The 12047-nt window shown below is 40.8% G+C and overlaps 2 protein-coding genes across 3 annotated transcripts in view; one reads left to right on the forward strand and one right to left on the reverse strand.

Moving 5' to 3' along the window:
* Window positions 1-2996, forward strand: part of lama5 (laminin, alpha 5) — a gene marked incomplete at its 5' end in the record, with an annotated part of 67207 nt that extends 64211 nt beyond the window's left edge. Inside the window, 6 exons of the mRNA XM_080853934.1 lie at window positions 252-401; window positions 658-817; window positions 1040-1170; window positions 1405-1498; window positions 1672-1791; window positions 2040-2996. Coding sequence (XP_080710060.1) covers window positions 252-401; window positions 658-817; window positions 1040-1170; window positions 1405-1498; window positions 1672-1791; window positions 2040-2188 — 804 coding nt within the window. The 3' untranslated portion in view covers window positions 2189-2996. The remainder of the gene's footprint in view (window positions 1-251; window positions 402-657; window positions 818-1039; window positions 1171-1404; window positions 1499-1671; window positions 1792-2039) is intronic.
* Window positions 2997-3194: 198 nt separating this feature from the next.
* adrm1 (ADRM1 26S proteasome ubiquitin receptor) lies at window positions 3195-7348 on the reverse strand. Of its 2 annotated transcripts, none has more exons than XM_080853389.1 (10): window positions 7244-7348; window positions 6163-6411; window positions 5944-6060; window positions 5573-5696; window positions 5163-5246; window positions 4889-4967; window positions 4316-4590; window positions 3806-3963; window positions 3578-3680; window positions 3195-3469 (listed from the first exon to the last, which is right to left on the reverse strand). In XM_080853389.1, the coding sequence occupies exons 2-10, from the start codon at window positions 6370-6372 to the stop codon at window positions 3372-3374; spliced, it is 1248 nt and encodes a 415-aa protein (XP_080709515.1). In that variant the 5' UTR covers window positions 6373-6411; window positions 7244-7348; the 3' UTR covers window positions 3195-3371. The 2 variants fall into 2 exon arrangements, with proteins under 2 accessions (XP_080709515.1, XP_080709514.1); XM_080853388.1 differs by having other exon boundaries at window positions 5163-5249.
* Window positions 7349-12047: the final 4699 nt, after the last annotated feature.

The following is a 12047-nucleotide window of genomic DNA, read 5'->3' on the forward strand; positions in this document are numbered from 1 at the left end:
AGCATCACCCTCTGGGGGGGGTGGAGGTTCTAACCTGGTTTGTGGTGAAGTTAAGAGCATAGATTATGTCTCGGAGGAAAAGCATCTCATTTGATGTCAAGGATAGTAGGGCACACAACCAGGTGTGTTACTTATGACATGTAGAGTTAATTTCTGCATACAGCTTGTCACATGTAACGCACCTAAGTCATCGGCTAGCCGTGTTCGACTGTGTGTTAGCATTGGACATATGAGTATGTTTTGTGTTCCAGCTCGTCGTGAAAAAGGAGGGAGACCAGGTTCGCCTGATAGTAGATGGCATTGACACCCACAGCAAGAAGGTGTCAGGAGGGGAGAGGAGCTCCATCAAGCCCCCTCTTCACATCGGAGGTCTCCCCGCAGACCTGGCTCCTGCACCCTCGGTAAACAGTCGATACTTTAATGTCCACCACTTAATCAACACTAATGCCCTAGTAACATATGGAATCATTCAATGTCCTAATACTCATTAATGTTGTGGATTTCAAGTTTGATATGTCTTTACAGCATGTGGCGTGTATTATCCACGTATAAATACCAGAAATTCATAGCAAACCGAAAACAAAGTGGTCATACAGACATTTGTATGGTTTGGTGTTTTTTCCACTGATAATATATTCCCTTCCTTTCCCTCTGTAGTTCCCCGGGCCTGCAGGTTTCGTGGGCTGCGTGAAGGAGCTGAGGGTGAATGAACAGGCCCTGGACAGCCCAGCCGAGAGCGTGGGGGTGGTGCCCTGCTACCAGGAGCCCCTCCAGCCAGGCGTCTACTTCTCCAGCGAGGGAGGACACCTGCTCATAGGTCAGCCTCCCCAGCTCACCTCCAGGCGTCTCCCCCTCAGAATGTACAGCAGTCTGTTCAATCGGTTCATAAGGAGCTCAGGAACAGCATTTGCAGTATTTCCAATAGAATTCGAATAGACTTCTGTGACTGTATCATGTATTATTCACTGTATAACGCATGTTTATTCTTTCAGTCATGTTATAAGCACCAATAAGTGATGAATTCTGTCTGCATGCATAGATGAGTCGCTGGTGTTGAGTCGTGACCTGGAGATCCAGCTGGACATCCGGCCTGTGTCCGACTCTGGGCTCCTGCTCCACGCAGGGGGTTACAAGGGCCAGCAGCTCAGTCTGTTCCTGCACCAGGGAGAGGTACACACAACACAGGCTCCTGCATCTCTGGCATGCCGTCTGACTCGTCATTCTCTCCCCCAACCGTTACCTCATGCCAATGCATGCGCATGCACACACACACACACACACACACACACACACACACACACACACACACACACACACCAGGGTGCCTTTTGCTTCTCCCATATCACCACTGATGATTTGTGTAAAACAGAGAATACGAGACTGAAGTGTTGCCTTTTCCTCCAGGTATCAGTGGTGATGAACAGCGGTAATGGTGATTTCTCTGTGTCTCTCACTCCGGAGGAGTTACTGTGTGATGGCAGGTGGCACAGTATTATGAGTAAGAAACATTCTGTGATTCTGTGAACATGTTGTGATTATGTTTAGCATTGTGTCCCACTGTCTCCATGTGTATCGTAAACTAGGGTAATATTATTAGGGCAATACTTTATAGTTTCCAAGTAACTTGAAAAATTGTGCCCTTTCAACTGACCTGTCTTGTTTGTGTGTTAGTTGTGAAGAAGAGTAACGTGATCCAGCTCCATGTGGACACTGCCAGTCAACATGGTGTTGGACCCAAACAGAAGCGGACAAATGGGGGCAAAAATAAAGTGTACCTTGGCAGTGCTCCTGGTAAGGATCTGGATTCTTTTATTAATTAGAACACGTCATGCTACTACAGAAACAGAGCATTATTGCTTTTTTTCATATTTGGTAATGTTATGAGAATGGTGTTCTCCACATAATCCCACTTTGATACCTTGGTATTGATAACACAGAATATTTCCTTGAGAGTCATGCTTTAGGAATCCTCTGAAGAAGCTTCATAAATCCTCGAAGCCCACTGTCTTTTGTCTAAACAAGTTTTTTATCCCCCACAGATGCGGCCAAAATTCCTGGCATCCCTGCCTCTCTCCCCTCATTCCATGGCTGTGTGAGACAAGTTGTGCTGAACCACAGAGCCACCATGCTGTCCAAGCCCATGTCTGTGTCCGGAGCCGTGGCCACCCAGGGCTGTCCAGCCATGTAGACCCCCAGGCACTGTCCCAGTCCCAGTCCCTACTGTACACCTCCATCTGGCACAGCTAGTGTCCAACTCCTCAATCATGGGTGGTGGGCTTACTTATGAGATTAGTTAATTTAAACAGATATTTATATTTTTTTGTTTTATACAAATGTATATTTTTTCGGCATCTTTTTTGTTTAATATACCAGCACTGTAAGTGCTAAGGAGTATGAGAGACCATCTGTTTAAAATGTGCTAGTACTTTAAGCCTAAAGGGAGGACCACTTCCTCATCTGACACTCATCCGACACACCAAGCTTTGAATCTGGCACTTCATTATCATGTGTTTATGTATTTTAGATAACTGCACAATTTGTAATCATAATGGGAACAATTTATACCCTGGGCAAGACTTCATTCACATATCTATTGGCTTAGTATTTTTAAATTCAAGCACCATCACGCAAGTCAGCTCGCGGCCATGTTGAGGGGCACGATTGATGTTGGGTTTCAAACATCAAATCACTTGAGTGAGTGTATTCAGTGCCCCATGTACACTGGGTGTACACAGATCATGCAGACACTGGCATGGCTGACTCATAGGCTATGAAAAATATTACTTATTGTTTTTTTCAAACGGAGAATTCCAACCCAACACGAAGATGGAACCTAGAATTCCTGACTACATGAAGGCCCTTTTAAAATACCACTGAGAAAGTAATGACTGGAAATACCAGTGAACTTTAGTGTTTCAAAGGTTGTTGTAGATTGCCTTTCCCATGACCCGTTTGAGTTTGGCCTAATTGTATTACATATCTAATTTCACTTTTTTTTTTTTTTTTAATCGGATCCCCTAAAATGTTATAGTTGTATTTTTAATGGTTTTAATAAACAGTTCTTTGATAAAACCTTGTATTGTTTGGCTGTTTAAAAATGCATAGTTTATAGGCCTTGCAATGTCATGTAATATAACTGAATGTTAAGATAACAGAAAAGTTTAGATCAGAATAAAGGCAACAAAACACATTAATGACACCAAAAATACTTTTACTGTAAGCCAAGTAAACAAAAAAAAAATGGTAGCAGTTTAGCTCAGTGTTACAAAACAAAGAAAGGTAAACAGACATTCCAGACATCTTATTTCCTGCAAGGCATCAACAAAGTGTGAGACACACAGCAAACTGCATGTAAGTCAGTAAAGAGCTCTCTAATCCAGACTCATGTCCTCATCGTCTTCCTTCTTATCTCCAGACCCTTCCGTCTTACTGTCTGCTCCCTCCATGGCTTTGGCAAAAGCTTCAACATCTATAGACGGGCAGAAATATACTCTTAACTACTCAGCCACTGATATGCTTATATACTGTCAAAATATATACACATCAAATAATGTATCTGAAGGTGTGTTGAGCTTACCCCCTTTGTTGGCCGCATCTACCGCTCCACTGGGCAAGCCAAACTGGTTCATTAGAGGCCCAAGCTGCCCTGATGCCAGTGCGCTGCTGAACATACTCATGGCCTAGAGAGGGAGGACAAACTGCTTTACAACAACATTCACATTATTTCTGAAGACACTTCAAATTAATCCATATGAAAGTGAAACTAGTGACGTGTGTGTGGGCGTGGTGTGTGTGTGTGTGTTACCTGCTGGAACTGTGGGGAGGTGAGGGTGTTCTGGATCTCAGAGGCACTCTGAGGTAAGGACTCGCCCGAGGGCAGGTATGGCAGCAGCCTCTCCTGCACCTCAGAGTTAGACAAGATGGGTGCCATGATCTCTGGAGTCAGCACAGTGGCCAGGTCCACTGCAGGTGGCACAGTTCACAGCATTACAGGAACAACAGTGCAAGAGAGGGAGGGAAAATGGAGAACAGACAAACAATGCAGAGTGAGGAAAAAGAGGACAGGTTTAAAAGAAGTATGGAGGAGACGACTGGTGATACAGTCACCTAAAATATCTCATTTAGCTTTGCCAACAAGTGCCAAGGATCATTGAGTGACCTTGTTCTCCTTTTTTTCAGAAAAGCTGAGCATTAACCAAGGACACTATCATTAGGTGAAGTTAATATCCCCAACCAGGTGCATTTTTTTAGCGTTGCCTTCACAGGAAGTTGGGAATCACAGAGAGAAAGACGAGACAAAATGGGAGCCGCTTACCTCCTTGACCTGAGGCAGCAGAGTTGGGTACGTTCATGGTGGCCAGGATGCTCTGCAGGTCACTGAGCTGGATGGGTTGGGTGGGGCTGGCCACCCCCGCGGGGGTTGCAGGTGTCTGGGCCGCAGGAGTGGTGGGGGTGACGGTGGGGGAGGCAGCGGCAGCAGCAGGGGCGCTAGCAGCAGGGGTGACGGGCGTGGTTGCAGCCTGAGCAGAGCTGGTCCGGGCCCCAGCAGAGCCAGAGGACGGGGTGGCAGCCGCTGACTGGCTGCGGGAGCTGATGTAGCAGCAGGAGAGGGAGAAGGGTTAACATTTCAGGATTAAAACATAGCTTACCTTATCTATATTAAAACATTTAAATTAAAACGTATTAAGATTATTTCCTGGTACTCAAATACAATATAATTTTAAACCATATTTTACCCAAGACTGCTGAATATATATTTGATGTGGACTGATCTTAGGGTAATGCATACACATAGCTTAATGTTTCACAAACTTCTCTACCAATTTCATAAACCACAGTTATATTAAGTGACTGTAAGGATATCATGGCTAATGAAGATGTGACTGACCTTGAGGTTGAGCTACTGCCCGTCCCTCCACTTCCCAACAGACTGGCCAGGCCTGGTCCTGCTAGAGCACCTAGTCCACCTGATATAAACCACAACAAAGGGCTCACACAATTGCTGATCCACATAACATACTTTCTGTGTGACTTTGGCAATAACTGAAGGGAGTCATTTTCCAATGACAGCCCTTTTATTAGTTATGTAAATCACTCTGTATTTGAACCCAAATGGTAAAATATGACTCACCATTGAACCCAAATGGCAAAAAATGACTCACCAAGTCCTCCTAGTCCAGTTGGTCCAATCAGCTGCATGAGTTGGTTATGGCTCATGTTACCCAGAAGGCTTTGCAAGCCACCTTCTCCTGAAAGCAGGTTCAACTTGATGTAAGACATACAGGTTATGAAAGTTCATTAACCTGCATACATATCATTCAGGGTCTACTGAAATATTTAACCTACACTATATGCAAAAGAAATACAAATCACCTCTTCATTATATTTGCAATATTATGCTGTAATATCCTTAATAGTGCCCTCATTAGACAAGAGCCGGATCAACAATACAGCACTGAAGCAGAACTTAACTGTTCATAGTGTCAGGCAACACCACTGCTCCAAACCGCCTATGCAGCACTATCTACCCCCAGACTGACAACATCTGCCTATTGCATTCCAGCACACTCACCTCCCAGAGCAGACAGCTCATGGCTGCCACTGCCTCCACTGCCAAGAGCCCCTGGCATGGGAGGGTTGTTCAGGAATTCGTTCACCTTGCGGCAGTGCTCCTCATCTTTATCTGTTTTGGGCTCCTTCAAGACAGACATTGGGAGACAGCAGCATGCACAGGCAGGTGTGTTGTGTTACTTGTAATAATGAGCTATCAGAGATGATTAAGACATTGCTTCATGCCTTAATTTATCATGTGGCAATTTAAATTATGATGACAAGACTGATGTAATTCAACCCGATTCTCTCTCTCGAAAATGTTTTATGGTACTGAGTACAAATACAGTCCCAGATACATGCAATTGTTACTGTAAAAATGATGTGCGTTACCTGCATCCAGAAAAATAGACGTTTGGACCCAGCCTTAAACTTGAGAACGAACACACGCCCCGTGGTGCACTGGCTCACCCTCTTAAACTCACAGTCATCAGGGAAAATGATCAGGTCCTACAAACAAAACATCAAAAGTTTAGATTTCTCAGATTCCCATATCGGAACTGGTATTCCTATGTCTATGGCTGAAGCACACGAAAAAGTGTTGACACTCACATCCTCAACGTTTCCGCTTGTTCTGTCCTTCCAACAGAAGTGGATGAGCGAGTCGTCCGTTTGCTGTACATAGACCATTCCCTTTCTCTTGTCCGGTGTCACTGTGCTGGCCTTCAGGCTCATCTTACCAGCCCTGAACTCCACCAGGTATTTGCTGGAAGAGCTACGGGAGCCCGAACTTAGGCTTGGGAAAAGAGCTCCTGACGACATTGTTTTCTCTTTATGAACTGCAGTGGTGAGTTAATAAGACTGAAAGAAACATAAGGAGGCATATCTTGAGTTTAAGTCATTAACACGTGATAAGTCTGGTCACAATCATAACAGCATTATTCAGTTATTCACGCCCATCAGTGAAGATACAGATGTCAAAATGCTTTCAAGTAAGCAATCTACAGATAAGTAACGTTAACCCATAATGACTTGAAGTAATACTTTCTGCTGTTTGCCAAAGTACAGCTGGAGGACTTCGATATGGTGACCCCATGGGCGAGAAGGGAGTGAATAACGTCAATAACTTTTCTAGCTAGCAGAACCATTTTTGAAACACCACATCACACCCCTCGGAACAGGTAGCGTTAGCGTGTTCATTGGTTAACAGTTCGCTGAGGTCCATTATTTGTATTTCCCTTAAATCATGAGTTATACTATGGCCTCCTTTTTCCAGCCAAGCCAACGTACCTCAGTTTTGGCTAATTGTGGCTAAAGTAAGCTATGATGGCTAGCTAAAACAGCTAGAGCTTAGAACAGACAGTCTAAAACGAGCAAGGGGTAAAATGTCAGCATTTGTGTTTAACTTATCCCGTAGATAGTTTATCTACTAACGTTAAAGATAATGAGTTTCAATGGTTTGCCAAATAACGGCGGTTAAGTTATAGCATACCAGAAGACAACAGCAATCACAGCCATCTAGCTAGTAATGCTAGCCTCTCTGACTCGACATTTTTCCACTGACATGCATTTCACCATAGCTAACTAACAAGCTAACAGTTGACAGCTTGGCCAAATAAGTTAGGATAATGAGACTGCTACAGTTTAAACACATTTCAGGGACAGAAAGAGTTCAACAAATTACACCACTTACAATTGTAAGGTTATCCTGAGCAACTTCTTCGACTGTGTCCTGTTTTCCTCTGAGTTTTACACTTCCTGCCTTGTATTTACCCTCCCCGAAAAAGCGATTGGTTCGGATTCCATTTAAACGCATGTGATAGGCTGTGTTGCAGGCGATTTCAACATTTAGTTTCAAAGGTAGAGTATAAAATCTCATTTAATTTATACGCACAATCTACAACTGTCAAATTAAACATGAACTGCGTACAGTTCCATGTAACTACTTTGGTGATGCGTTTAGCCTACTTTGTATACAGAGATGGGCAAAAATACATCAAAATGTATTTTGATACAAAATACCCTTCAAATAAATGTATCAAAATAAAATACAAAATACTGTTGCCAGAAAATGTAACAAAATACAATACATGTATTTTGTATTTTTAAAATACAGGAAATACTTTTTCTGAATTTTCAGTTTTCTCACAATTTGGTATAGCAGAACATTCAGGTTTGGGCTATTCAGTGGCGTAACGTAGTTACCACAGCCCAGGTGCAGGCTATTATGACCATAGACATGTATAGATATAGATATAGATATATATATTGAGATGTGTATATTTTTACTGCTATAGAAATATATAGATTTTTTTTGTAGCCTAATGTTGATTTGTGAAATAACTGTGTATTGCCAATTGTACTGTTCAAGGTTTCTTAATGCACATACTTGAAAAGGAACTATTAAACTATGAAAAACACACTGACTGCCAGTTTCTCACTATTTGATGTATGCTCTTTCTCTTAATGATGGTCAATACGTAGTAACTAAAGAAGCCCTCTCAAATCCGTGCGTGCACAAAAAAATAAACGATCTTAAAGCCCAGTATGCCCGATCTACAAACATGTTAAAAAATGTGTGATAGACCCCCGGACCCAAGCTTGAGGATTTTTTTAAAAACTGGACCCATTAGGATTTTAATTGCCTACCCCTGGTCTAGTGGTACAATCCGACAGAAAACAAATCTCCTTCTGCCTAAACACTGGAGAAAGTATTTTGAGTATTTTAAATACAAAATTACTCCACTCTAAAGTATTTTGTTACAAATTACATTTGATTTTTTATCGGCCCTATCAAATACAAATTACAAAATACTCAAAAGTAAATTAACTAGTATTTCAAATACAAGTAATTGAAATAATGCCCATCTCTGTTTATGAAGGCCTACTGTTTGGCATGAAGGGATAGCTAGCCTAATGATTAGTACAACGGACAAGCACTCCACAAGAAATAAGCCAATGTAACAGATTCATTAAATTAATTTGAAAATCTTTAACTGTTCTAATGTAGAAACTATGTCAAAGACAATCGGTGGAACAGCTTCTTTTTTATTATTAACATTTAACTGCAACCACTGCATTAACATGTAGTTTTTGTGTAAGTGTATTAACAACTTTACTGCACCAAGATATTAGAGCAAAATGTGAATCACCAGGCAATATTTACAGTGCATGAAATGCCCTGTATAGTTACTCCTACTTTTCCTTTTCTGCCAACTTATTACAGTACATAGGTACTAGGTTTCTTATACGTACAATGTATGAAATACCCTGTATTGTTATTCCTAGGCTTCTTATACTTATACTTATACTACTAATAGAAACATTTAAATAGAAAAGCCTTTATTGTCATTCTATTCGAATACAACGAAAATGTCTCGAGTGCTGCTCTTGTGGGTGCAACAATGGACAACATACAATATAACACAACAAAAGTACAACTAGCTAAAAACAGTACAAATAGCTTAATATATATTTAATAATAATTAATTATATTTATTTAATACGAGTTCAACAAAGTGCAGTGATTACAGTTTTTTTTCCATTGCTTTGGATCATTTCTCGAAACAGAAATGACATTCTCAAAACAACACGTGCAAACCTCCAAACCACTGGGCACTTGTTCACAACAGATTGGAATTTCTCTTTCCTTTAATCAAATTGCAATTGCATTAGCACATTATTGTAAATGTCAAGTACAATTGCCTACAGTTTGCACACATTTCAAATGATTTAGCACATCTTTGAAAATGGTTAGGTTCAATTGCCTTCAGTTAGCCCAATTTACCAATTGAATATATGAATATATATATTGAATATATCTTGATGGTCTAAACTGACTGTTAATTCTCAGTCGAGTCGTTGTTCTCTGCAAAACATGTTGACATAATTTCCTTGTGTACATCATCACCTGCACAATAGTTCACTCCACTGTCAAAATCCTTCAGGCACATAATACCATGAAAAACATCATGGTAGTTACTGTAATATGGATCTCTTGTATCATCGGCCTAATTTTCAGGTGCAACTAGATTTTACTAACCAAGGGGGAGATTCACACATCCGATCACCAATCACACAGTAAGTTTGGTAAGCTGACAGGTCCTATCCAGTAGTATAAATGCTTCCATCAAATATCTAGAGCTTGACCAATTTATGAACATGGATGCACCAGGCCAGGGAAACAACCAATGGCAACTGCCTGCTCGAGGAAGAGGAGGAGAAAGAAGAGGAAGAGGAGCAAGGGTGGATGTCCCATGCCAGCACGGGGGTAACATCACCATGTGTACTGCCATTTCAGAGAATGGTGTAGTCACCCACACGGTTTGGGGAGAGATATGACCTTTTGCTAAACCATCTAGCTTATTTTGGCAAATGTATTTATAGCTTTGAGAATGTCCTTTTTATTTCGAGAGATGAGCCACAGTAATCGAGAAGGAACTTTTCATTTGGGGGGCACTGACTATTTATATTAGAAAATGATTAGGTTTTGAAGCTTGGGTTAACTGTTTTGGGTGAGATATGACATTTTGAAGGTGATCTACTGTATCTGTGCTGAACCATAAAGGCTATTTTGCCAAATGCACTAAGATCTTTGAGAATGTAATTTCTGTTTCGTGAAATGATCCAAAGCAATGGAGAAAAACTGTAAAGCCTTCATCTACGCATACTGCCAGTCACCTCTCTCCTGAGCTGAGAGGGCCATCACAAGTCTTCGTTCGCCATTAAGGCGTCAGTGAGGAGAACGTTATCGGAGTTACGAGTGCCTGGCCATTCATTCCTTCAACACACACAAACGATTTTGTTGGCTTGTAGGGGCTGATAAACGAGAGCTAGGCCCTCAAAGCAAAGGATGTTATAAACTCATGAGTCATGTTACGCTGTTAAAATAGATCCTCATTTGAGTTTATTGGACGGGTGTCTGTGTCTTGGTGCTTCCAGCACCTGATTTAAAGCAGCAATACGGAGTTCTGTTCCAAAACTATTTAGCAAACTACCTAAGGCATGCAAAAACAGCCCACCTGACACCAATAGAAGCTTGCCAACACACTAACTGGTGTCTTTTGGCAGTATAGCTGGCAATGTCATACGTTTGAAAGCTTTTCTTCCATTGCAGGGGGTTCCAGCCCGTTACAAAAAACGACATAGGGCATATCTTGGATGGCTAGTGGGGAAGACACAGGTGTTTGTCCTTCACATGACAATTTAACATATATATTCAGAGAGGGGATTATTTACATTTGTATCATTTATAAGAATTAGGCTAAAATTCTATGCTATCAAAATGAACTTGAGTATGGTACCAAAACTAGTTGCCTATAAAACCATACCTCAAAGTGTCAAATTGTTGCATAGTGTTACTTTAAGAGGCCTATGTGTCAGAGTGTGTGTGTGTGTGTGTGTGTGAGAGAGAGAGCAGGGGCATGAGGGTCCTTCTCCATAAAATAAGAGAAAATTGTTCAATTTAACATATATATTCATTTTATCACTTATAAGAATTAGGCTAAAAATAAAAGCCAAGGGAACCAAAGGAACAACTTGGATGGCTTATTCTCTCATAGACTGAAACGATAAATTCAAAGACAAAAAAAAAAAATAGGAGCGATACATTACTACAAACTATCTTACAATGTCAAACGGGAGTCGTTCCCCATCCTTAACAGGAGGTACAGTAGAAAACACAGGCTCGTGTTGGCCAGCGAAGATTTTATTTAAAATCGAACAGGTTTCAATTTCAGTGAAATTAAGATTTTAGTAGACTTCCACCTACCGTTAGTCCACTGATCTGAACTCTACTCTTCTAACATATGACCCAATTAAAAAACCCCATCATCAAATAAAGTAATTAATTTTCTCACCAGTAAAAGCATTAAATACTATAAAAATAAATCAATTGCGCAAAAAGAATATGCTATGTGACTGATCACTAACAATCTTTGTGCAGCATTGGGAACATAAAAAAACAGACATCTTTACGAGTTCAACTGCCACATACAGTGAAGACATTGGAAAACCCATCAAGAAGATATTTAACACAATCAATGCAAACAAAGCAACATATAACCTGTTATTATTAAAATTACATTGATTTAGTCTGTATTGCTAAATTCCACATATCAATTTCATCACACAGTAGTGTATCTGAAAATGTGTTGACATTGCTGCTCAGATCAATGTACTTCCACTTTACTCAAAACATAAACAAGCAGGGGGAAAAGCAACAGTAGACAGCAACAGAAACCTCTCAGATACTCTAAAACACCTTCAATAGATTGCATGAGAGGTAAAACCTTAGTATAGTGTTACTGAGAATGTTAATTAATTGGTAGTTTTATCCAGGCACTGAATGAGAAAAATAATAATATGTATTTACAGAAAACTGAAATCTAGCATCACTGTGCTTAGGAGTCTCGTTATTAATGTTATTCTGTGAAATTATTTTGCACACTTCATAGCTAGATTTCAACGGATCTATATGTAAAACTGTAAAGGACACG

This window comes from Sprattus sprattus, assembly GCF_963457725.1.
Source record: "Sprattus sprattus genome assembly, chromosome: 16".
Taxonomy (NCBI): domain Eukaryota; kingdom Metazoa; phylum Chordata; class Actinopteri; order Clupeiformes; family Clupeidae; genus Sprattus; species Sprattus sprattus.

Coding starts and splice junctions, on each gene's coding strand:
- adrm1 (XM_080853388.1), bottom strand. CDS start 6,372: ATGTCGTCAGGAGCTCTTTTCCCAAGCCTAAGTTCGGGCTCCCGTAGC. Junction 6,061..6,162: donor CAAGCGGAAACGTTGAGGAT/GTGAGTGTCAAC, acceptor TTTTGTTTGTAG/GACCTGATCATTTTCCCTGA. Junction 4,968..5,162: donor AACTGGACTAGGAGGACTTG/GTGAGTCATTTT, acceptor GGTTTATATCAG/GTGGACTAGGTGCTCTAGCA.